We start from the raw sequence: 27,130 nt of genomic DNA, 5'->3' as shown, positions 1-27,130 counted from the left end.
CACCCCAACATACATTTAGGGGTGTTACAAGGGTGTGCAGATTGGGACCAATGGGTCCCGTCCTTGGGGTGAGTACACCCACTATTATGCCACCCTTCAGTGGGAAGGGGGCGCGAGCCTCTTCCTAATTGGTTGAGTCCCCTCATCTCGAAGATGGTGGGGACTGAGATGTGTGATTCACCTCGCCTTCCCCTCCTGAGGGAGGAATGGGATTGGCAATGGTGGGCACACCTCTCCTCCTAGTTTGGTTCTCCAGCCGGCTCTTCAGCCCAAAGTGAGAGTAAGAAGCTGTGGGAGCCAGTTGCTGGGGGCAGCAAAAGGCAAAAACTGAGTACGAAGGCAGCAAGCCTTTGAAACTTCCCCTTTCGTTGACCCAACCCATTCTGAGGAGGAGGCATGGGCTTTGGTTCTGGACCCAGAGAGCGGAGGCTCTCTACCCAGGGGTCCAGAAACGTGTCTGATGGTGGCAAATGGCAGACAGCCATTCAGGAACCACACCAGGGCTGGTCGTTTTTCAGGGGGCATCAGCTAAGATGCCCTCTACATGCACTGTGCATTAAATACCACACTACGTTAGTGTGGGTTTAATGTGCTGAGATGTTTGCTACCAAACTTCCCAGGTTTTAATAAAGCCATTATGGAGCAGTGGAGTTCGTAATGACCAACTCCCATATACTCTTTATGGATTTACTACACTGACAATGTCTAAGAATGGACCTAGCCACTGTAGGGGTACAGGGCTAATGCCACTGTACCCTGACCTGGAGCTAGGGCACCATGCTAGAGGGGTGGCCTACCTAGCCACAGACAGTGGGCTGCAGGTATGGCACAGAGGGATATGTGTCATATCGACTTCACTTTTCTCTGCACCAAAACACGCGACCTGCAATGGGTGTTAAGGTACAGGGCTTCTAAGGGTGACACAATAGGTGCTGCAGCCCTTAGAAGCCTTCCCTGGTCACAGTGCCCTCGGTACCCATGGTACCTTTATAAGGGGTTTACCTGCGGCCAGAGATGTGCCAATTTTGGGTACAAAGGTACAGGTTTGGGAAAAAATACTGGCCCTGAGAACCTGGTTGGCAGGGACCCAGGGCACAGCAAGTCAAAGTGCATCAGGTGTCAGGCAAAAAGTGGGGAGTAACCATGCAAAAAGGGTCACGTTCCTACATCTAGTCATTGGCACAAGCAAACACTACTACAGTAGAGAAACATACTGCATTTCTAAGACAACAAAAAAAGTTTATAGATTACCTCCACATCTGTAATACACGTGCCAGAAAGATTTAATTACAGATTCAGATTTTTCATATAGTCGAATATGCACACTTACACAAGGCAAACACACATGAGGAATTATCTGGAGCATTATACAGGCAAATGGGTTACATAAATTCTCATGCACCTGAACCATATCTCCCTTGCTTGTGTCTTACAGATTTAGAAAAAGGGCATATTCCTCATCCAATTAGCATGACCTCTCTTTCACTTGAAGAATAACTTTAGGCTTTCCTAGCAAGGTCTTGTCGGTCAACTATCGGCAAACAATAACACAGGAAACAATCCATGTAGCAAACTATAATTTAAAGATAAAGAAACCTACCTGGGGTGGGCCATATTTATGAAAAAGTTTAACTGACTTTCTCAAGTCGCCTAGCTAAATAAAAACGTAAAAGCCCGCTAACGTATAAAGGATATATGGACATTTCAGCTGGTGTTTTAGCAACGTTAAAGAACAATGGCAAATAAATAGTTTGATGAATTTGGAAATCAGAGACTTTCCGGAGTAAAAAGCAGAGATGGATTCTCATAATTAAATTTCTGTGGGAAACCACATAGGGCTTTGAAGCTCCTAAGGCCTGAAGGAAACGGACATCACAGCCAGAAGTAATGCTGACTGGCAAAGCTATTTTCCCAAATATGTGCTACAATGAAGATTTTAGTAATGGCTCAAAGAGTGAGAACATCTATTTCCATGAATGGGATATTTCTAAATCACAATCCTAGTAATAAAAATAAATAGATTGTTTGTGTATGGGCTGGTATAATGAAACTACTGGCTCCTTGGATGAACAAGGTACGTTGTTCAATTTCACATGAACGCTGCCTTTGGCTGCATTTCCTTTAATTTCTGCATCTTATTCCCCATATTATGTTAGGCAGCAAGGCAGGGTGTATTATCGCAAAGGAGGGTTAATCTATTTATTTGAAACTAGAAAACAAATTTAAAGAAAATTTGATTGAGATAGATTGTTATGATTACAGAAGAATCTACAAGTACCAGCTTGGCACAATTTAAATAAACACATTTAAAGTGAAAAAAGTGTTCTGGGACCCGATACACAGTTGGGAATATTCTAGCATTTATGAGCATTAGTGAAGATCTTAAGAAATATTGTTCCAAAATCTGATGGACTCAAGTACATGCATAACAGGTTAATTAGTCCTATGCCTTCCAGCACTGTGAAAACAATTTCTAGTATATTGAGTGTAGTGATTTTCATTTACCCATATTCATTATTTGAGACTGGAGCATCTGTCGTTGGCTGGGCTGGCTGTTGGGTCTCATCTGAATGCTGGATGTTGGATTCCGGATCATGCCCACTTGAATTGGCCTGCTCATGGCACTTGGCGTAGTTGTGCAGGTTACTCTGGCTGTAGGGCCCTGAGTAGCCCAGTCCACAGATGGCATAGTAGGTCGTTGGGCATTTCCACTAATCATTCCTGAGAAAAAATGTTTCAATGTGAGACACTCTAAAGAAACCGCATCAAAAATAACCACAACATGCAGATAAAACACAGGTGAAAATCCAACAGACTACTAGTATTGCCAATGCTCATGAAGAAATCAGTGAAGAATAGAACCTTCAAAAGATAAGGTCCAGATGACGTACAAAGTAATGACACGCTGGTACCTCACGCCCACCCGGCTTCATACTATCTTTCCCTCAACTTCTCCACTGTGTTGGTGATGTACCTCGGCAACAGGAGATGTTCTACATATGTGGTAGTCATGCCCAATCATTACCACCTTCTGTAAAGAAATCCCCACATTAGGGGGACAGTAGGCTTCCCGATCGCGGACTCCAATCAGATTGCCCTTCTTTGAATTTGACCCAAAAACCTGAAGGACATGACGCATGCAGAACAGCACACAATCAGCCAAATGTTGGGGGCTGCCAAACAGCTTATAGCCTTACACTGGAAACAACCTGCAGCCTCCAGACCCCTCCCACAGATGGAATTGCTTTCTCATAGAATAGCCCACACAGAGGGGAAGTTCGTCTGTACTTGGCAGCCATTCTACAATACTTCTCTGTTTAAAATACACATGCCTTACTCCACCAAGACTTAAAGCTTTCTAGCTTTTTAACTGAGCTTTCATCCCTAGTCTAAAACCCTGGTCGCATCCCTCCCTCCCAACTGCCCCATGCCTTGGCCCCTCCAGGGATGTAGGTTTACAATGGATGGTTGTTTCTAGCCTAGAATGGTATACTCCTTTGTGGATGTTTTCATTTCCCCCCCTCCCTGTTATGTTGTTGGGAGGGGGGTTTCTAACTATGATGCACCAGTACTCCCCTGCTATGCTTATACTTTCCGGCCTCCCTACTTCTATAGTATGCAACTGTTTTCATTATCAGTGGTAGCTCCTGTTAACATAATGTACTGGAATACAGTGGCCTTGCTGCGTTCAAGGCACCATGCCTTTATTTGTGATCTTTGTACCACAAAATCATCAATAAAGAGATGTTTCACAATAAAAAAAATAAGGTTCACAGGAGATGCTTACATAGGGAACTGAAGAAGGTGTCAGGGAAATCTATACATGGAATACTTCCCTTTCTTTCAAATGTTTAATATGCATAGAGGGTTACGACGAAGTGTAACTATCTGCTGGAGCTCTATTTATCATCTTATTTATCGTATGATATAAAGTCACCCATCACATCACAGAAATGAAAGGGATGTGAATTTGTTTTTTACTGGCCCCTGTGCCTGGTGTTGACCTGAAACCCTGAACACTGTAACTGTGGTATACTTACCTGCAAAACCGCATTTTTGTTTTCCTCCATAGATTAACATTGCTGAACTGAAAAATTGCACTAAATGTTGACTTTTGAAAGTGCTAATTATTTCATGGTAGATTCAATGTTTGAGCAGTGTTTAGGTCTTGCAGCTGTGATGCAGACACAATCACCTCTCCACCGCTGATTGACAGTCTGCACGGGGCTGTTGTTGTGCCTTGTTGGACATGAAGCACTGATACAATAACACATTTTTTTTAAAGGGACAAAGTCTGTGTTTAACTGTTTCCAGTACAGGTCTAATGACAATATTACCTGCATGTTGATTTCCCTTCAATAGCACTATGTAGTGTTTGCTGTCAAATGAACAAGTTACTTACCTTTGGTAACTGTGTAATTGTAAGAGACATATGTAGTTATAGATTCCTTGTCTTGGAATTACCCCTAGACGTCAGACAAGATCCAGAGAATTATTTTCACAGCAGTACCCCTGCGCGTTGCTAGGTGGTGTTGGTCGACTTGGCGTCAGTCGTCGGCGTCATGGTCGCCAGGATGACGTTGCGATGTCTACTTAGATGCCGCACACACTAACAGTATACAGATGGTATCAATAACAGTGTAACAAAAAACTTGAATCTTTGCTGGAACATTCGCTTCAGTTTATTCTCAAAAACCTTAGCCAACACGTGTTTTTTCTGACTTTTTGCTTGTGTGCAGCGACCTCTTCAGGCTATACCCTATTCGTGCAGATCCTTAATTTCGGTTGAATTTCCGCACGAAGGGATTCAAGAGGTCCAATGTACGAAACACAGTTATGACTGTAAGGTATCCCGTGTCCATTATTAAACACTCTTATTCAGTGTATGTGTAACTTTGCTGGGATTTAAATTTAAGATACTTGTCGGTATCTGTGCAAAATCTCCATAAAGAACAGGTCTCTAGCGCACACGCCGGAGGGAGCTCTGTTCTTTGCAGAGATTTTGCACAGATATGGCTGCCGGTGATCTGGTTTGACACAACCCTCATCGAGTAGGTGCATTGCATCACGGTTCACATTACTTTACGCCTGAATAGACTTGTAAAACCATGAAATCGTCCTCAGGGAACTCTTAAATTGAAATCACAGCAACGATACATATAGACTGAATAAGAGTGATTAATACTGGACAGGGATACCTTACAGTCGTTACTGTGTTTCATACATTGGACCTCTTGAATCCCTTTGGGACGGAAATACAATCAAAATTAAGGATTGCATGAATAGAGTCTAGCCCTAAAGAAGTTGCTACGCACAACCGTAAAGCGCGACAAAACACGTGTTGGCTAAGGTTTTTGAGCATAAATTGAAGCGAATGTTCCAGCAAAGATTCAAGTTTTTTGTCGTACTGTTATTGATATAATCTGTATACTGTTAGAATGTGTGCAGGGGATTGTTTTGTTCTACAAGTGGATATCCACACGTTGGGGAGGGTGGCTCTCCCTACCCTTATGCACCACAATCCACACTCACTACTAGTATATACTTACCTGTACATTGCCCAGGAGCACCACTACCCCACAGAACCACCTACCAAGCAGTTTCTACTTATACGCCGCCCCTGCGCGCTGATGTCAGTTCAAACACTACTTTCCACGCCAGAAGAGCAGAGCCATACAATAACACTGACCACTAGTGCACATAACTAGGGCCCTGAAAGGGAGTCCCTACCCCAAGAAGTCAGTTCGCAGAATGGGAAGGATGGGTGGGGCAGTAAGGAATCTATAACTACATATGCCTCTTACAGATACATACAGCGTTACCGAAGGTAAGTAACTTGATGATCTGAAAGAGACTGTAGTTATACATTCCTTACCATAGAATAGATACCCCAGCAATGCCAACTCCGGTGGGTGGTTTGCAAACTAAGTTTACACCCGGAAGTCCTGGAGAATAGAACAGTTGAAAAAGCTGTCTCTCCGGACTTGGCTGTCCAGGCAGTAATGTTTTGTGAACGTGTGTAGGGATGCCCACGTGGCTGCCTGGCTGATGTCAACTAGCGGAACTCCATATCCCAATGCAGTAGTGGCTGCCGTCGCCCTGGTAGAGTGGGAGCGTAGTCCTACCGGAGGTTCCTTTTCCCCCAAAGAATAGCAGATCTTGATGCATAGAACAACCAATCGAGAGATGGTACGCTTGTGCACGGCCCGGCCTTTCTTGGCGCCCACATAATCCACAAAGAGTTCATCGTCCACCCGGAAGTCTTTAGTGTGATCAAGGTAGAAATGCAACACACATTTTGGGTACAGACAGTGGGTTCTCTCTCCTCCTCCTTGGAGGGGTGCGGGAAGAAGGTGGGCAATGTGATGGTCTGACCTATGAGGAAAGAGGGAACCACTTTGGGCAGAAAAGAGGGCCTAGTACGAAGGGCTACTTTGACCGGATGGATGGAAAGAAAGGTAGGTTTGGAAGACAAGAGTCTGAAGCTCATTCACCCTGCGAGCAGAGGTGAGGGCAAGCAGGAAAGCAGTCTTTAAAGTAAGACGTATAGGACAATTATGTAGTGGCTCAAAGAGAGCACAAATAAGATAAGTAAGGACTAGATTCAAGTCCCACTAGGGCTTTACGAAAGAAGGAGGAAAGAGATAAGTAATGCTCTTCAGAAATCTTTTTACATTAGGGGACTTGAAAAGAGAAGGTTGATCAGGAAGACTAATTAAGGCTGAAACGGCCGAAAGATAGTCTTAAAGAGTGCCCAGAGCAGAGCCCTGCTGGGCCAAAGAAAGAATGAAAAGGAGAACCTCTAAAAAGGGGGCAGAAAGGGGATTCACAGCCTTTGCTGTGTACCATACCACAAATTTGTTCCATCTACAGGCGTATACCGTTTTAGTGGAGGGACGCCTGGCTTCCAAGATGACATTACAGACATCTGGAGAAAGGTCGAAAGTTGTCAACTGTTGCCGCTCAAACTCCACGCAAAGAGGTGGAGTCTGGACAGGTTCTGGTGGAGGACCGCCCCCTCCTGCTGCGACAGAAGATCCTCCTGAAGAGGGTGTCTGATCGGAGGATCGATGGTCATGCTAAAGAGCTTGGGGTACCAGACTCTTCGTGCCCAGTCCGGAGCCACAAGAATTACTTGGGCCCGGTTGCACTTGATCTTCTTCAGCACTATGGATAGAAGTGGTACAGGCGGATATACATACAGGAGGCCGCAATTCCATTCACGGTAAAAGGCATCGCTGAGCAAGTGCCGCCTTGGAAACGCCAATGTGCAGAACTGCTGACATTGCGCATTCTCTTCGTTGGCGAATAGATCTAACCAAGGCTCTCCCCACTGCTGAAAGAGACCTTGCACCACCTCAGAGTGAAGACGCCATTCGTGATCCATCATGCACCGGCAGCAGAGTTAGTCCGCCCTGGCATTCAAGGAACCCGCCAGATGTTGAACCACCAGGGATACTCCCTGATGTTCCAGCCATGTCCAAAGGCGAAGAGCCTCTTGACAAACGGTCCACGACCCCACCCCACCCAGTTTGTTGCCGTGCCACAAGGCAGTGCTGTTGTCCGTGAACACCTGCACCACTCTTCCTTTGACAGAAGGAAGGAATGCCTTCAGTGCAAGACAAATCGCCCGGAGCTCCAGAAGGTTGATGTGGAGCCCAGACTCCGCCAGAGACCAGAGACCAGAGACCCCTGATCTCGGCCTCTCCCATGTGGCCGCCCCATCTCAGGAGTGACGCATCCATCACCATTGTGAACTCTGGTTGGGGAAGGAAGAGGGATCTGCCATTCACCTAATACCGGTTCGTGAGTCACCACTGCAAATGACTTGCAGTCCCCTCCGAGATCTGGATGGCATCGGAAAGATTGCCATGATGCTGCTCCCACTGGAACTTCAGGTCCCACAATAGAACCCAGTTATGCCACCTGGTATGATCCACTAGCAGGATGCAGGTGGCCATGAGGCTTAGCAGCCTCATGGTCATTCTCACTGAAATCCGGGATAGAGGCTGAAACATCAGTATCATAGTCTGAATATCCCGGACTCACTGCTCGGGAGGATAAACCCGAAACTGCGCTGTATCCAGATCTACTCAGATGAAAGGGAGCTTCAGAGAGAGAATTAGGTGCGACTTCAGAATGTTGATAGTGAACCCCAGCGATTGCAGGATGTCCGCAGTAGTCTGAAGGTGGGAGACGACAGACTGGGGTGAGCCCGCCTTCAACAGCCAGTCATCTAGATAGGGGAAGACTGGAACCCCTGATCTGTGCAGATGAGCTGCGAACACTGTCATCACTTTCGTGAACACCCAAGGGGAACTGGTAAGGCCAAAGGGGAACACAGTGAACTGAAAATGCTTGTGGCCTACCATGAACCGTAGGTAGCGCCGGCGGGTGGATAAGAAAGGGATGTGAAAATAAGCACCCTGAAAGTCCACCGCTACCATCCAGTCTCAAAGGGTCGAGGGTAGACAAGACCTGAGCCAAGGTTAACATTTTGAACTTCTCCTTCCGGAGGAAGCGGTTGACGTCCCTGAGGTCTAAGATAGGACGCAGGCCTTTGTCCTTATTGAGTACCAGGAAGTAGTGTGAGTAGTAACCACGACCCACTTCTGGCACAGGGACTCATTCGATAGCTCCCTTGGACAAAGGAGCCGTAACTTCCTGGCCGAGAAGGGCCAAGTGATCCCCGACATGCGATGGAGTATTGGCAGCATGGAGGGAGGAGGGAATAGCCCCTTCAGACTACCTGCAAACCAGCCTGTCTGACGTGATGTTGTGCCAGTGAGGGAGGTGATGGTGGATCCTGCCGCCCACTGGCAACTGGTGGCCCTGAAAAGTCAGACTAGGAAGGTTTGAAGTGCTCGAGTGCATTGTCAGCCTGGTCACCAAACCGGCGACTGCCATCGAAGGGCATGTCCAAAAGTGTGGATTGGACATCCCCAGAGAAGCCAAACGTTCTCAGCCAGGCGTAGCACCTCAGGGGTACCGATGTGGAAACCGTCCTACCCAGCGAGTCAGCAGTATCCAGCCCACACAGGATGGTGAACTTAGCTGCGTCTCAACCCTAAGCAACAGCGCGGGTGAGCAAGTCCCGGGCCTCCTCCAGGCACTGTGGCAGCACTTGCGTGACCGTATCCCACACCGCGTGTGTATAACGGCCCAAGAGACATGAGGTGTTCACCAACCGCAGTCCTAAGCTAGAGGAAGAAAACATCGTCTTCCCAAGATGGTCCAGCGTCTTGGATTCCCTATCTGGGGGAGCAGTAGGGAATGCGCCTTTTGAAGATGAGGCTAGGACCACCAAGCTCTCAGTGGTAGGGTTTGGGAAAGAAAACGTGTGTCACCTGGGGCTGGGCGGTGGAATCTGGCAATCATTCTGTCCACAGGAGCCACTGTGCTGGGCTTGGACCAAGTGTCCCGAAGGATGTTGTGGAGTGCTTCATTAAGAAGGCAGCAGGGGCTCAGAAGAGGCTGCTGCCAGCTGCAGTACCTCAGTCAGGCGGTTAGTCTTGACAGCCACCGTAGGAAGCTCGAGGCCCAACGCCTCAGCCACCCTACACAACACCACAGCGTAGAAAGCTCCCTCCTCCGTAGCCACGGTAGGGGCAGAAAGCATACCAAGGTCTGGGAAGGTATCCAGACCACTGGCATCAACCAACTCTTATCGCCAGTCCGGCTCTTCAAGTTGGTCTGCTAGAGGGTCAACAGACCCCCCCCCCCCCTGTCCTACTCAGGCTGCCACTCAGGGCGGTAGGGAACGCCAGAGATGAACAGCAGTACAAAAGTACTCTCTGGTGCCGGTTCCGACATCAGTCCAGCGCCGTGTCCAAGTCGGGTGTGAGGCTGCGGTGGACGCCGGTTGGGGGGGCCAACCGGTGTCGGGGGCCTCGTCACTGGAATCTGCGCCGGGGAAGGTACCCTTAGGTCGACCAGCACTAATCCGAACCCAGGCCTGGATCCTTAGGGACCCTCTGATGCCGAGGCCGAAACCTCGGGCAATGAAGGCCCAGGGCACCCAGCCGAGTCCGTGGGGCTCGTAGGCGCGCTTGCGTAGTTGGGCTGCCCAAAGTTGCTGTGCAGGGCTTCGTAAAATGCACGAAGCTGGGCAGGGGATGCTCCGGATCGGGGAAAGAGAGGGAGGAACAGAGCTGTCCCAGCGGGCACCGAGGAAGGAGCTTGAGAACAACGATGCTCAAGGTCCCGTGTCACGTCGGCCGAGGAAAGGCGAAGAGCAACGATGCTTCTTCGCCTTCTTCTTGTGCTTCGACTTACCCGAGGAGTGCTAAGAATTCGAGGACGAATGGTGGTGATTCAGCAACCGGTCCTGCTACCTTCCCCTTAACTGGGACCTCGACTGCCGGGCCTCCAAAAGATTTCGGGACCACTCCTGCAAGGACTTTGGGTTCAGGGCCTGGCAGTCGGAGCATAACTTTAGGTTGTGGTCGTGCTCCAGGTACCAAAGATGCACGAGGTGCGGATCGGTGACCGACAACTTGTGACAGGAGTCACAGGGCTTGAAACCAGGCCGACGGCTGGACATCCCTCGCGCACCAGGAGACAAAGACTCAAGAAAATGTTGAAAATATTCCAAAAAAGGTAAGTCAAAAAGTGACTAAACGGCACGCTCTTACCGGATCTGTGCTGGCTGGCGCAGGAAAAATTAAGAACTGACGTCAGCACGCAGGGGCAGCGTCTAAGTAGACACCGCAACATCATCCCGGCAACCACGACGCAGACGATGGATGCAGAGTCGACCAATGCCACCTACAGACGTGCAGGAGTACTGCTACAAATTGTTTTTTTTCTGATCCAGTCTGACGCCTGGGGGTAATTCTAAGGTAAGGAATCTGTAACTACAGTCTCTTTCAAATGTATTGTGTTGCATTAATTTGGGTGATTAGAAGGGAGAGTGCAAGGGTGTGCTACTTGCATGTAGACAAAATATGATGCTGCTTAATATGGGTGTGATTTCCAATTCTATATACATAAGAAAAGACACGATTTAAAAAATGTATATACTCCTGACTTCCACATAGTGCTACGCAAGCCAGAGGGAATCCCATCAAGAAGATAGACAACATCCAGCGCCACTTTTGCAGATACAGAAACATTCAAATGCATTGCCATATTACCTGCACCAGAGCTCCCTAAATGTCCATGACTTCCCATCATCCCCTGATTGCCCATTAAGGATGGCTGGGAAATTGGTGAATATGGACTGCTGTTCCTGATTGGTGGAAATGGTCCTGCACTTGGCTGACTTTGCAAATTCAGGTCCATTGACAAATTCTGATTTGGTGTTAATCTGGCCAGTTGAGCCGTACGAGGGTTATTAAAAGCTGAAAAAGTGCACGAAAAAGAGAGACAAATAGGAAAAAAGAGTAAGCAGCATGGCACATGGGATCTAGCTTAAGGCAGAAAATGATCAGCAGCACAGAAGTGTTAAATATAAAACGAATAAAAAGAGTCTATAATATGTACAAAACCACACGTTTGATTGATTGACATCGGATTGCTAGTGCCCAGTAACTCCTGGGGTGGAAATGCAATAAACAACAAAATGTAACATTCCTGAAACTAAATACTTTAACAATGTAAACAGCAAGAAAGCAAACAAAAGCCAGTAGTGAAAGGGGTCTGTATTGTTTAAGCAGACAAGGAGGTCCCCAACTGCCATCAGCTTCAGTGGATCTATCACAATTTTTAACGGGTTTCAGTCAGCTAATCGTGAGCTAGGTAAAAACAGTACTAGCGCATAGCTTTACTAAGCATACATTGAACTAAGTGCAGTTAAAGGATGTACACCGTTCGATAAATGTAAAAACATGTTGCTTTCTTATATTAAAGGTACAATGTTTGATAATTTAGAAATGCGTAACAAATAGAGTTTAACTGCTGAATGTGAATGCCAGTTCCATTAAAAATGTAACTGGCTTGGATCTGTGGAAGTTATGATTATTCTTTCATCAACATTACTTTTGTATCACATACACCATAAATACAATCAAAAAGTCTATTTTGCTAATATTAGGGCAACGGTTTATACTTCACCAACTGATGAAGCTCAATATGCAGTTTTCATTGTGCAACAAATAAGAGTTCATTCTCAGGGTTAAAGTTTTTAAACTTTTGTTTTTGCCACTATTCTGGAGAAATTCATTCATGGATGTAAATTGAGGCTTACTATTCTGTGGCATCCTTAGTATCGGTTTCTGAGGTCCAACTGATACAACCGAACTGTTTTCACCGGTAAGTTGCATGAGATCATTAATGATGGCTTGCTTGTCAACAGACTGCGTTGCTGTCCCTGCCGTTGTATCTGGGAATAGCTGTGGCAGCTGACTATTCTGAAGATCATCCAAGATCTCTTCCAAGTTGTCCAGCTCGCTACCAGGCTGCAACTACAAACACATGATTAGAAACCCATGTTCCATACATTTTACAATGTAGATTATTAACTTAATAGTTCACATACAATAAGCACCAAAAAAAACAACCAAATCTTCAAAATTTCCAAGAAGGTGCATGTCACTAGAGGCATGTGTGAATGTGTACATTTGTAATACAGCACACTACACTTTGGAGGATTTCCACCTCGAAGACACCACAGACCCCCAACTACATGGCCCTCCTCGACAGCCTCAGCAACTTCAGACTCACCCAGCTTGTTTAAGGACCAACCCACACAGTAGGCCACACCCTCTAACCCTATTATCTCCTCCAACAGCCACCCCCCACACAGCTCCGTGCACATGGTCTGACAAATAAAACATACATTTCAAGATACACACCAACCAAGCCACCGCACCAAAAAAACAAAGCACCATCAAGATGCTGGGCCAAAATATCCCAAGAAAACTGGACAAAGACCCTGCAGGAAAGCTCACCATCCACACCGGGACCCTCTATGTCGGCACCAAGCTCTTCAATTAATGGCTCACCGACTGCGCCAACCGAACCGCTCCCACCAGAAACAAGACCTACAAAAACAACAAACGACCCAGCTAGTACACAAACGACCTCAGGGAATCCAAGTCTCACTGCAAACAACTTAAGAGATAATGAAGACACAAACACCACCACGAGATCCACATAAAAAGCTGCTCTCAACCTCTACCACCAACTACGAGATAATAATAATAATCCACATTTGTAAAGCGCACAGTCACCCGTTAGGGTCTCTAGGCGATGAACTATGAGATGCAAAGAAAACAGGCCCTAACTCTGACTCGAACCCAGCTACAAGAAAGGCAAATAACTTCACCATCGTCAAAGAGTTCTACAATTCCGCAGCTGTCAACGACTACATATCCAATCCCAAGCACTCTCCATTGAACTCTCAAACTTCTTTGAACAGAAGATTGTCATGATCAACAATACATTCGACCCGCAGCATACAGATATGAACTCCCCACAACCAGCCGGAAACTTCCTTCAACGTCAAGCAGCAGCTAAGCAACTGGAAGCCCCTCTCAAACCAAGAAACAACTACCTTGATGAATACCATCCACTCAGAGGTCCCTTGAGACTTCATGCCCACTCTTCATATGAACCTTGGAAGAACCGTCATCTTCCCTGGGCTCAACACTGTCACCACCTGCATAACCACATCCACCTTCCTGTCTTGCTGGAAAAATGCAGAAGACAACGTCCTATGGAAGAAACCAATAGCAGAGCCCAAAACCCTCAGTAGCTACAGACCCAGGTCGCTCCAGCATTTTTCAGCTAAATTCATGAAGAAAGCTATTAATACTCAACTCGCAGACCACCTAGAAATTCTTCAACTCCTTGACAGCTCTCAATCAGACTTTCACAGCAACCACAGAACCGAGACAGCCCTCAGTGCAGCCATTGATTACATCAGATGCATCCTTAACAGAGAGAAATGGCCACACTAATCCTCCTCAACCTCTCTGCATCTTTTGATACTGTCTCCCACAAGCCACTCAAGAAAATGATCTGCTGAGTCCCTCAAGGATAGTCGCTTAGCCGAATACTCTTCAACATCTACATGATGCCCCTTGCGGACATCGTCAAAGCCCACAGCATCAACGTAATATCCTACACCTTAGAGAGACAGCCCATCTCCCTTACCAACTCAACCAGCACCACAAAACAAACTCACCACCTGCATTAGCAACATTGCTGCTTGGATGAAAAACAACTGTTTTCAATTCACCTCAGGCAAAACCAAAGTCCTAATTTTCAGCAACAACCACTTCCCCTGGGACACCTCTATGTGGCCCTCCGAACTTGGTCCCCCACCCACCCACCCTGGTAGACCATGTCAAGATAATCCTGGACACTAACCGCTTAAGAGCAGACAGAACGCTGTCTCCTCATCATGCAAATGTTACACAAGATTTTACAGCACACCACCCTGAACACCTGGCGTACGGTTACCCAGGCTCTTTTCACAAGTAGACATAAGGAATAAACCCTCTACATCAGAATCCCAGGCCATGTCCTACGCCGACTTAAACCACCCAGAACTCTACAGTCAGACTTATCCTGAAAATACCACAAAATAACTTCTCAACAATCTCCACTGGCTCCCAGTCCGGGAATGATGTAAGTTCAATGTACTCACCCACGCCTACAGAGTTCTCAACAACACCAAGACCACCTAACCTCAATCACTGCTTCAACTTCTACCAACCCACCAGACACCTTCAATCTTTGTCCCAGGCAAGGGCACATCATCCTCACATCAAGAAGACCAAACGCGGAGGATGCTCCTTCTCATACCTCATAGCCAAGACCTGGAAAGCTCTCGTGAAACACCTCAGTACATCCCCTTCCCATGTACTTTCAAAGGTACCTAAAGCCAAGGCTCTTCCAGAAAAATCAGTCATGATCGCCTCCTACGCACCTTAGGCCTAACCTATTCAGCGCCAGGATACCCTCGCGGGTGATTAGAGGCGCTCAACAAATTCACATAACAGGATGTCAACATGCTTTAAAATTAAGCCACAATATATTGAACATGTCATATGTTTTGATAATGCACTGAATCAATTTCTCTACAAAAACACATACAATGTGCGTGTGCTACCATTTTTATATCACAACATATGGAGTCAAGAACAAATTGCATTTATGAAGGGACATAAATTATAGTCCGTAAAGACACAGTTCAATCAACGCACAGTAAATGAAAGTTATTGGGCTCCAGGAAAAATAATTAAATACAGTAAACATCAACAATTAAAACCCTAAATCCATGTGAAAACACCATTATTATATCAGCAGACCTCTAATACGGTGTCAATCAGTTAAGGGTAACTGATGTGCATAAGCATTTAAATAGGGAGTTGTCAGTAAAGTGCTGCAAGCAACAAAAATAGAGCAAACAGATTTTGCCATTTTCTCAATAAGACAATGAGCAGAGACATATACATACCCTCTTAGCTTGCTGTACAAAATGAATAAATGCCCTAGAAAACACTTAAAGGATTAAATAAACAATAATTCACAACATAAATGTATGAAGTATGAAAGAAGGTTTCAAGTGTTCAGTTTCTAAACATGTGCAACATGAAGAATAGTGATAATAGTCCACAGCCAAATCTTTATCAGGACAGACCTAGGTTCTTCAAAGCCCAAATTGCACTAATTCACGAGGCTAGTTACATTCTCATTTGCTGTTTATTTTTCCAAATAAGCACACACTATGTATAAATTTTGAACATTAATCACAAGAAGTACCTTTTTGAAATCCTGTAAGAAAACCAAAAAGGCAAAATCAGCCAAGATCATATTCTATCCAGCAGCCTTCTCTTATGCTGCATGATAACACCTCTTGTCAGCCTTAGACTTTTTGGCACTATCAATCAATTTGGTCACCGTGGTAATGATGTAGGGTATGGTGAATCCTTGGAGAATCCTTATTAAGGTTAGAACACGAATAACAGTGAAATCTTTCTTTCATGAAAAGCTTACTCAAAAAGATCTATAGATAGTAACAGAGCAATACTAAAAGGTAGTGAAAGTAAGGAAAGGTGGTGGGGCAGCAAGTGGATACAAGGGGGAGGGCCAAGGCCCTATTGAATAGAGAAGAGAACCTTAACCTGAAAACACTATCTAAAATGCTCAAGAACCAGATTCACCACAAGATGGTTTGCCTAGGAGTTTACAATGAATGGAAGGAGGCTTAAGCAAGTGTGCTTTTAGGCTTGGGGCTGCTTTAGCGAAAACTTTTCACACTCCTTTTGTAGCCATATAGTACAAATATGTATTAAATCTGATTACACCACTTTTCTGGTCTGTGCTTTGCCAGTTAAAGAGGCTCAAAAGATTTTGACTTTATTTAACAGTACACACGTTTCAGTTTCAAACTGCTCAGAGATCTTACCTGATCAGCTGCCTCAAAGCTAAGATCTTCCTTTTCTGTCTTTATAGATGTTAATTTTGTGCTACTGGAAGGGTCTGTCTTGCTATCCAACCGATCAAGCTTCGGTGTTATATCTGCTAAAGGAACATCTTTTGTGTCATCCTTATCTAGCAAGTAGCGGAGTAGTGCATTTTCTTTCTTCTTGGGGCTCACTGGTTCCTGCTTTATCGTCACATCAGAACAAGGTGCAGTGCTATTGGGCTCCTGATTCACTTCCTTGCCTGTGGCCTCTGCTGTAATCTTAGCCAAGTCCACGGGAGAACTGCTGTCCTGCAGGAGTCTGTGCAAAATCTTATGCTTCTCTTTCAGTGACGTTCCGTGTGTCGAAGCAGACAAGACATTCATTGCTAAGCTTCCACTGGAGTCTTTATTACTCATATCTCCCATGTTGCCAGATAACAAAGAAGGCTCTATCTGATCCGTTTTGGTGGTAAGCAACTGTAAGAGTTTAGTCTGTCCTTTGTTGTCCATTAGCCTATTTTGACCATCAGTCCTTTCACCACCAGTAGCCTGAGACAGGCTGTTTTCGTTGCCATCTTTCTGTTCCCCTGAATGGCAACTGCCTTCCGTGTGTCCAGCTGTACCTTCAGTTTGCTCCCCATAAAGTCCAAAGCACTCCTTCGAGTCAATGCTCCCTGATTTGTTTAGCTGAGGGGGGTTCATGTTACCAGGGGAATTTTGCAAGTTATTTATTTTTAGGTCTGGTGAAGCCAACGACTGTCCTAGAGTGACTCCATGTCGATCACTTAGGGCCTGAAGTGCATTTAGGGAACTGTTGGCAAAACTATGGCTATTTCCTGTGCTGCTACATACACCCACTGGTGAATGCAGACCTCCCGCAGGAGAATACTGACTGGGCGGGATTCTTGGACTTCCAGCAACCGCAGAACCAACTCCAGGACTCACTCGATGCCTTGGAGAAAGCATAGAGTTTGGCGGCACAGGGTTCATGACAGGGCTGCTCTGTGATGGACTATTCATTTTGTGTGCATAGCTAGTACCCTGAGGAGTTGTTGGCTGCATGTTCGACACATGGTTCATTCCTCCAGAACCAACAAATCTGTTTGCTGGTACACCCATTTGTTCCTTTGGATCACCTACAGAATAATTCACATTGCTACTTATGGCCATATCTTGACTGATGCTCCCACTGCACATAGTTTGATGTGCAGGACTGCTGGATCTCATTACATTCAGTGACTTCCCCATTGCTTGTCCAGTCATATCAGAATTCAATCCACACAAATTTTGCTCCCTGCAAAACAAAAAAGAGGAGAAAAGAATTTCAATGCATGGCTAGGATGTCTAACATAAAAGAGATGGGCCTGAAGCAGCAGAATATAGTGACATGCTGGCACACTCGGACTCGAAGCGCTGCGGAGGGGATGATGAAAGGCCTCCTTAGACCGAGCTACTCTGAGCGACCCCCCCATTGCTGATCCCTTTGCTCCCAACACGTAAATTGTTTGGATAACCAATACAACATTGTGTGGTACTCTCCTGCCCCCTGACCTCCCTCACCGATAAAGAGCCCCATTTGTTTTATAAATACCTGCCAGGAAAATGAAGAATACCTTTGCCACAGTTAGGCCGCCTTGGTGACTGACCATACGGGTGGCAGGGAAGGGTGGGTTAGGATTAAGCTACTAAATGTTTTGATATGTTTCCTATGGTGATACTTGGAAATATGTTGCCAACACTGGTGCTCTAGTAAAATTAACGTCAGTATCTGCATGTTTGTATTTGAATTTAAAAACATTTATAGAGCGCACTAACACCTAGCGGTTTCATGGCGCTGATCAAATAACAATCAATTTGAATGTATGTTTGGTTTGCTACCCTAGTGTTGCACATCTTTGTCCATCTAGGATGTTAATTATTTGAAACACTAAAACAAGCATGTTTAAAAAAACAAAAGACGGCTAACAAGCATTTTGAAGGAGTAAACGGTTACTTACCATATAACAATCCATTCAAAGTGCTGTAGATTAACATGCTTTGCACAATCTTGCCATCAAGTGTTGGGTGCAGCCTTCTATAAGTTGTTTTTCTTCGAAGAAGTTCTGAGTCACAAGACACCTTGCAACTCCTCCCTTAGCCCAGAATGCACCAGGATTTCAAAAACACTGCGACAGGGCCGGTTTAAATCTCTTAAATTGTTATCATGGTCATGCCTGCAGACCCTTACATCTCTTTCTATTAAAAAGTGTGAGATTTTTAGGAGTACGCAGAAGTGCTGGCATCATGTCTGCTTCCTATCTAGGCCGACATTTTCAATATTTAGGTTATGGTCACTGCCATGTTATTATGCACACGTACAGTGAAACTGAGATGACATTTATTGCCAAACGTATAAACATGAGATAAAATAGATCACAGGATACTATAAGAACGCAAGTGCCTGATCATTACCTGGAGGTGGCATCACAACTAAACTATTAAGCCAGGTGTCATGCCAGTTTACAGCGACAAAGCAGCCTCAGTTAGGAGTTGCCCCAGAATTTCAAGAGCAGCACAGAGAAGTGGTCTGAGCCCGGCACTGCTCACCATTCCCGGGCAATATTATAGAGAATAGCTAATCAACTATTTCTTACTATGCTGCGTGATCCATCTAAAGAAACTCCATTTATAGGTTAGCTATTTTCAGTTTCTGCTAAATGTTAGCATACTGCTTAGAAGCGGCGATAGGGTGTTAGGATGCTAGGAACTTGTTAACCACTCTAGGAATGTTCTGTTTTTGCTGGCCATTTTCTGCACTACCGTATTTTCTAATTCTGTGTGGTTTCTGTTCATATATTGTTCACTAGACTTGGATTTTAGAAGATCCAGTTATTTACCTTTGGTAACGCTCTTTCTGGTAGAGATTATCTAGCTGCAGATTCCTCATATTTTTAATATTCCCCTTGCATCAGACTGGATCCAGAAACTTTTCAGGAGTAGTTCTGTGCACCAAAAGGTGGTGCCTTGCGGCTCCGCATTGACGCTGGTCTGCCCTGGAAATGTGCGAGCCTATATAGGCGCAACTCCCCGATGCAGACATAATTCGCTTTCAAGACTGTCCGCGCTCAAGACGCATAGCCCAAAAAGCTAATTGCCATACAGTGTGCAGAGTTCTATACTTGGGATCTTATTAATGGATAGAGTCCAACAACAGAAAGGGGAAGACAGGAGGGTCAGTGAGAAATCAGCAGCTAGATACGAGTCTCTACCAGAAAGAGCATTACCAATGGTAAGTAACTTTCTTCCGATAGAGACTTCTAGCTGCAGATTCCTCACTTTCAATAAATACCAAAACAGTACCTATTTGGAGGTGGGTTTGTGAATAGAGTCAAATCCGAAAGTCCTGCGGGACAGAGCAGGCCAAATGCCTCCCTGGGCGAACCGGACTATCCAGACAATAATGCTTCGTGAACAGATGGTGGGATGCCCACTTGGCCACCTGGTGGATTTCTAGGACAGGGACTCTGTGAGCTAACGCAGTGGTAGCCACTTTAGCCAAGCTAGAAAGAGCACACAGTCCTCCCGGAGGTCGCTTTTTATCCAATGCATAGTAGATTTGTATGCATAGCATGCTCCAGCAGGAGAAGTTTCTCTTCTGCACAGCCATGTCTTTTTTCGATCCAGAGAACCCCACAAAGAGCTAACTCTCCACCCAGTGGATTCTGGTGTGATCCATGTAAAAGCTCAGTGGTCTCTTAGGGTCTAAGCATTTAAGTATCTCCTCCTCAGAGGGATGAGGAAGAGCAGAGAATGCCAGCAGAGTGATGGTTTAGTAGAGATGGAACAGAGTCACAACTTTCAGCAGGAAGGATGCCTGGGTCCTCAGAACAGGTTTGCCTGGGAAGAAGAAAGTGTTTGGTGGATTGACAGAGAGCCTGGAGCTCACTTACACCATGCTGAAGCGATGGTAATGCGAAACACAGTCTTGATAGTAAGGAGACACAGACGACAGCAGTGAGGCAGCTCAAACGGAGTGCACATTAAATAAATCATGACCAGATTAAGGTTCCAGTGGGGCAACACAAAAAAGAAAAGGGGGAAACATGTTGCAGCGCTTTAAAAAAAATCGTATAACAACTGGTGATTTAAACAAAGAGAGCTGATCCGGCAACCGTACAAAGGCCAAGAGGGGTGAAAGACAACCCTTAACCATGCCCAGAGCAAAGTCTTGCCAGGCCAGAGACAGTACAAAATAACACATTAGACAGTTTGACCTGGAGGGTGCCAATCTGGCAAGTGCCGTATCAAGCCACAAGCTTGCCTCAAGTCCGCATACCAGTTATCCTAAGAAGGCTGAGCTAACTCATCACCCGGGTCACAGTTGCTATCAGTCTCTGTACCAAAAACAGAATGTAGAGAATGTTGTCTGTCGAGAGCAGAAATGGGCACCTCTGTGGGATTCGCGGAGAGACGTCTAAGTTGGACCATCATTGAGTCGGCGTTGGAAAGGACAATCAAGCCACCTCTTCAGGTGGCAAAGCTGACATACCCAGTTGGGTTTTGGGCGCCTGAAGTGGCACTGGAAACGGAGCTGGAGACAAGAGGGACTCGGAGGGATCAGCAGGCGAGACGGACAAACCTGCCGGCGGGCAGTATTCCAGGAGGAAAGCCTCTTTGCTCCTCGGGGCCTGAAGACGTGCCAGAGGGAATTGGTAGGGAACCGAAGAGTCAGAACAAAACTGCGCGGAGCTCCTCGATCAGACATAGCATTGCTAAAGGCCCCAGGAATTCAGGTTCTGTGGGAACGAAAGTGGACTACTTCGAAAGAGAAATCAAGAAGGTTGATGCCACCCAAGCACTTGCTCAGGGGAGTACAAGTGGAGTTAAGGAGCGGAACTCGGCTACAACTTTATGTGCTTGCAGGAAGACTTGGAGCACAATGAACACCAGCCTCTGGAGAGCATCTATTGACTCTCGGAATGGGAGGGGACCGAGATCAAACCTTTGACTCGGACAGGACTTGGAGCAGTCCCGGTGCTGAGTTTTCTCATGCTTGGTGACAAAGATTCGCCTTGCATTACCTGATGGCTTTTGGGTGCATCAATGCACAATCTCCACTGGTCTGGAGTTATGGCATGACTCCAGACACCACATCCGTCACAGTCATCGGTTTGCAACATTTCCTCTAGGACTAGAAACTTGTAGTTTTAGAAATGACATCCCATGCACACTGTAACAGAATTTTGGAAAATCGAGGTAAGGACTGAAATCAGCTTGCAGGAGTGGTGCCTATATAAGCCCTACATGTCATTTCTGGAGTGGACATGGGGACGTGTGGTGCTACAAGGCACCACATTCTAGCACACAGAGGTCCACTGAAACGTTTCTGGATCCAGTCTGATGCCTGGAGACTATTCAAAAGGTGAGGAACCTGTGCCTAGAATTCTTTATCAGAAATAAGGACTTTAAATTTTTATCCCCGGTTTCCTAATGCTATTTTGAGTGTGTTATCCATTCAAGAAAGAGGGTTTGGAGTTTTACTGTGTATCTAAACTCATCTAGAGGGACCAGTCAGGACCAGAAAACACCACTGAACAGTATTGTGTGCATGGGTTGCAGGCCAATTGGGTTTCTAATTTGTGTTGGTGCACTGAACTAAGTCCTTGCAACAGGGGGTTAGAAAGCTGACCCCCGCAGCTCTGAGGGTACTCCCAGAATGAGACACGATGAAAGGTTCCATCTCAGATTTTTTTCCCCCGTGGGACAGTAAGGTTACTGGTGTGTAATGAGGCAAGACAATAAGTGGGAAAGAAAATAGATTGCTTGATCGCTCCCAGTCAGGAGGGAGGGCACATGTGAATCGACAGCATTACAAGCTAAGAACATATGGCAAAAGGATAACATTTTCCATTCATAGTTGTGTTGCAGTGGTCAGCGAGAAGATAATGCAGATGTTTGGAAGAGTTTTGAAATTGTTTGGCCAACTAAGCCTCTTTTTCACAAAGTAGTATTTAGTGAACATGTATTTTGTTGACGAAGTAGCAGCTTTACAGGCCTGCCATGGGAATGTTTCCTAAGAAGTCCATAGTAGATTTCTTTTAGCGAGTGGGACGTACTGGAGGCATTGCATGTAATGTACATTTAGCATAAACATTTGAATACAACTAACAATCTAGCTAGTAGTATCACTTTTAGTGATACGACTGCTGGTGTGAGGTTGTGCAATAGCAAAAAAGAATTGCTTTGTTTTGCTTATAAATGTAGGTCTATTATTGTACTACATTAGTGCTCTATTGGTATCAAGTGTGCGCAAAGCCCTTTCAGCCAGTGTTTCTTGGTGTGGGAAGATAAAGGGCCACTCAATTGCCTGGGTCACATGAAAAAGAGACACGACTTTTAGAAGAAATTTCCCTGTGCACTTGAAAGAAGGGTTGCTCCACATTTATAACTTTGAGCTCACTCACTCTTCTGAGAGAGGTGATAGCAACAAGGAAGTCAAGTTTCAGGATTAAAATTGCATTTCACAGGAGTGTAGCGGTTCAAAAAGAGGGTCTATTGGTCTTGTTAGGAATGTTCAAATTCCAGGCTTGTACTGAAAGAGTTCTTGGAGGAGAGGAACTCCATACAGGCTTTGACTAAGGCTATTTTAAAGACAGATAAATATTCACGGTTCTATATGTAGGCTGAAACTGTAGCAAAGTGTAAGTGACTAGAGGTGTATGCCAGACCCAGCTTTAGCAAATGAAAATGACAATGTCCTCCACAGATGCTTTAAGGGAGTCTATGTTTACACAAAACAGTAGTGAACAAATAGTTTCCACTTCCCTGCAGAGCAAGCACAACAGTGGGTGTATGTGCCTCATGCAAGATTTGCATACACTCCTCCCGAAGTTTAGGGTAACCAAATTCTAAGTTGTCAGGTGCCAGACTGCTAGTTTCAGCTGCCTGATGACTGAGTGTCTGAGATGGCACTGATGCTGAGTCAGCAGATCAGTTCTAAGTGGAAGCTGTTTTTGAGACTGGATCAACAATTCTAATAGCACTGAGTATCAAAGACATCACGTCTAGGTCTGTGCCACCACAGAATGAGGGTCATGGTTACTTGCCTTATTTGCCTCACTACTTATGAGATCGGAGAGAATGGCAGGAAAGCGAAGGCAAATATTGATCAATTGTGCATTTCTCCTAGAATGTTTTTGCGGGTACCTGGCGGAAAGCTTTTGTCATTTCGTGTTTTTTGTGGTGGCGAACATATTCATTGTGCAAGTGCTCACTGGTGAAAGTACCTTTGATGTAGCTGAGGATATATCTCCCATTCATGGAATTGTTGATGTGTCCCGTTTAGCCGCTTTGCAAAGTCATTGTTCACACCGGACAGATGCTACACAAGTAGCAGAATGTAGTTGTGAATGACCCTATGGCAAATGTTCTGGGCTGGAGCGAACACCTGCAGAGAGTGATTCCCCTCTGCTTCTAGATGTAGTACAATGTAGTCATGTTGTTCGTCTTTAGGCCTCAAATCAGCCTGCAAGCGGCTCTGAGTGCAAGCCGAATTGCCATGAACTAGAGAAAACTAGTTTGGCGAGTTTGCTGTTGTGGTGTAATGGTACTGTGGACAGCCATGTTGTTGAGATTAGCTCCCCACCCCATGAATGAGGCATCGTGATTATAGTCACATGCAGTATAGGGTTCATAAAACACCAGTACAGCACCAAGTGCTTGTTGGTGCACCACAGGAGTGTGAGCAGGGTCCTGGGCTGTACCAACCCTTGATCTTCCCATTGAGGTTCTGCTTGTGAAACTTCCCTCCATATGCATTCTTGCAGTGGACGCATGTGCAGCCTTGCGTGCAGCACTATCGCAATACATGAAACAATCATCCCCAACAATTTCATTACTGTCTTTACCATAATTGGACAGGGAATATGATAGAGGCAGCAGCCTTTTGAATGCCATCACCCTCTCTTGGTTTGGGTGGGCTTTCCCTGCGGCGTCAATTAGGACAGTTCTCAGGAAGGAGTTGGATCTGCTGAGACAAGATATTTGACTCTTTGGCGTTTACAGTGTACAGCTACAACCGCTAGGCATTTGGTAAATACCTTGGGGCTGTCGTGGCCACTAAATGCACATCTATGAATTGGTATGCTGACCAGAAAGCATAGGTAGCAGTGATGCACTAGATATATGGGGATGTGGAAGTATGAATCTTTAAAAACGAGTGTCATCATGAGATCCTTGGTGCAGAGCAGCGGAATGATTTCCTGCAGGGTTGTCATGTGGAGGTGCTGTGACAAGATTTAGCTATTCAGCAGCCCGAGGTCAAAGATCGGCTTAAAATATCCATCCTTTTTGAAGATCAGAAAGTCCAGCGAGTCGGCTACTTGGCCTCACTGGTTAGGGGGTACCAGTTCGATGACACCTTTGAGGAGAAGTGCTAGTACATCTGCCTTTAACAGCCAAAGATAATTGCAACGCATTAAATGGCAAAGTGGGGTATGTTTGGTGGCGTGAGGTGAAATTCGAAGCACTGCTCCCCTGCTTACCACAATGGTTGATGATCAACCTTCCACAAAATAGGAGTGCTCTTAGTTACCACCAAGAGTACTCCTTTTAGATCCTCAAACGTCTTAAAACAGATGTTGTATGACTGGGAAGAATGGTGGGTGAGATACTGTTAGAAAGTGGAGGTGCATTTGCCACCTCTTCCAAAGGATATGGGCCCATGGGGGTCCTGAAAGGACTTCTGATGGGGACAGCCCTGCCTCTGGGTAGGAGAAGATGATTTGGAGACTCCTCATCTGCTGTTTACTGAAGACAGACCTGAATGTTTGGGTCTGTGGCACACCTACAGCCTTGTATTTATTTGCAAAGTTTTATATAGTGCAAACAAGTTCCCAAAGGATATCAGAGCGCTTTACAATAGGACGGAAGGAAGGACATAAATACACAATTGTCAACAAGTAGGGGGTAAAAAAAGACAACAAAAAAAGAAACAGGATTAATCGCAGATTCCAGGACAATTGCACCATGGAGGGTAATATAAAAAAACAGGTATAAACGGGCCATGAAGGGGGTCACAGTCTGCGGTAAAGAGGAGCAGAAACAAATGATGGTACAACGGACGTAGGAAACAGTGTCTTCGAGCCTAACCCAATTAGGGTTTGTCAATTGTATGTGTGTACTTCTTGATATAGAGAATTGAATTCATTTGAGGGCTGAACTAATGCTCCCTGTCAAAAAGGACACTGATAAGGTGCTGTTGTAACTCTGGCCTAAAGTCCAAGCCCCTCAGCCACGCTTACTATCCCAGCAACAGTACTTCAGTCCTTAACTTGTGCATAAAAAAAAATCATGATCCCAAATTTTTCTCAGAAGCCTGCCTATGCTGCTGCCAAATGCCAGGGTTCTGGAACATAACAGCAGTCAAGGGTTGATCCCATCTCATGCCACTTTGATCCACCAATGTACTCTTATTGTTGCCTTACCTCATTCTTGCAGGTACTTTTTCAACCCTCCTATCTCACTTTTTCACAGCTTACCCATGTTTTGCTTTATCCTTTTTTCCCCGTTTGCTGTCCTTTTCTCTCACTCTTGTTCTGGGTTAAAGTATGATGAATAAAACTAAGTCCTCATCCACACACAAGAGTGTTGGTGGGCCCCCACCTGAAACCACCAGCACAAAATAAGAACTCAGCGTCATGGTGGTGCTGACCACCCAGACGGAAGAGACTAGAAGGTCATTCTATCCATAATACCCTCACAATCAGACTTTTTGAGTACAATCTGGGTCATGAAAATTTTGTCTACGCCGCTCGAAGCAGAGTTCAAAACCTGGTTGCTGTACATGTATTGAATTTTTCAGTCAATGGAACCAGACCCTTGAAGACATCGCTGTTCCCAGAGCTGGCACTGGAACATCGAAACGCAATGGTTGAAAATACAATCTAGGGTGAAGTCTTTGTCCTAGTGCATTGTTGGCTATATGAGAAGTCACAAGTTATCATGTAACTCGAAACATCTTAAAAAAAAAAAAAAACTTGAAAAAATCCACACCCAACAGAAGATAGAAGGCATGCGTATCTACAACGAAACATGCTACAAACATTTGTAATAGAAAACAAGGGCGTTAACAGCTTCAAGTCACATTCCTGCTCAGCATCCCAGATTTCAAGGCAATGAAATGTGAATGCTGGATGCCATTTGTACTGTGTTAAATGTCACTAGCATGTGTCTATGGGGCACTCTGAGGCAGCTAGGCCTTTGGAAGAGTTGCTTAGATGTTACCATCACTTGCTTATTTCCACTAACCACTAAAAGCATCCCAGCAGTTATAGGAAGGCCACATTTAACAAAACAAATCATTTTAAGCAGACATTAAATCTAACTAGCGAGTAACTTTAGTCACTGAAAGAAATTTTACACGCAGGGGGGTTCGAGTGTGCTTATTATGTGCGAAAAACTGTTTATTTGAACAATTGTTGTAACCAATCAGCAAATAAGAGCTGCCATCACCCAGGACATTCTGTTTAAGAAGTAGCAAGGAGTGCATTTTTGCATGACAAAATGATTCTGCTACTAAATGCCCTTGATGAGGTAGAGCTCAGATTTATAAGCCCTGCATAGGTATATAATATACCCGACAATAAATAAGGCATCTTCTTCTGCCAGCTGAGGATGGCTAAGCCCAAAAGAAATGCATCATTGGCCTATCACACAAACATGCATACAATGCAATCTTAAAGGAGAAAGGTGAACATCATGCTTTGGGAAGCGCTAGGACAAATGAGGTAAAAT

At 45.3% G+C, this 27,130-nt stretch overlaps 1 protein-coding gene across 12 annotated transcripts in view; it reads right to left on the bottom strand.

The window, feature by feature from the left end:
- Positions 1-27,130, bottom strand: part of NCOA2 (nuclear receptor coactivator 2) — a 1,089,938-nt gene that overhangs the window by 287,889 nt on the left and 774,919 nt on the right. For all 12 annotated transcript variants that reach the window (XM_078687164.1, XM_078687175.1, XM_078687166.1 and 9 more), the window contains 4 exons: positions 16,358-17,651; positions 12,188-12,404; positions 11,136-11,342; positions 2,506-2,721 (listed from right to left, as the gene is read on the bottom strand). In XM_078687164.1, the coding sequence (XP_078543290.1) occupies positions 2,506-2,721; positions 11,136-11,342; positions 12,188-12,404; positions 16,358-17,651 (1,934 nt within the window). The remainder of the gene's footprint in view (positions 1-2,505; positions 2,722-11,135; positions 11,343-12,187; positions 12,405-16,357; positions 17,652-27,130) is intronic.

This window comes from Lissotriton helveticus, chromosome 4_1 (genome assembly GCF_964261635.1).
Source record: "Lissotriton helveticus chromosome 4_1, aLisHel1.1, whole genome shotgun sequence".
Classification (NCBI taxonomy): Eukaryota; Metazoa; Chordata; class Amphibia; order Caudata; family Salamandridae; genus Lissotriton; species Lissotriton helveticus.
Note: the sequence above shows the minus strand (reverse complement) of the source record. Positions and strands in the feature narration are given on the sequence as shown.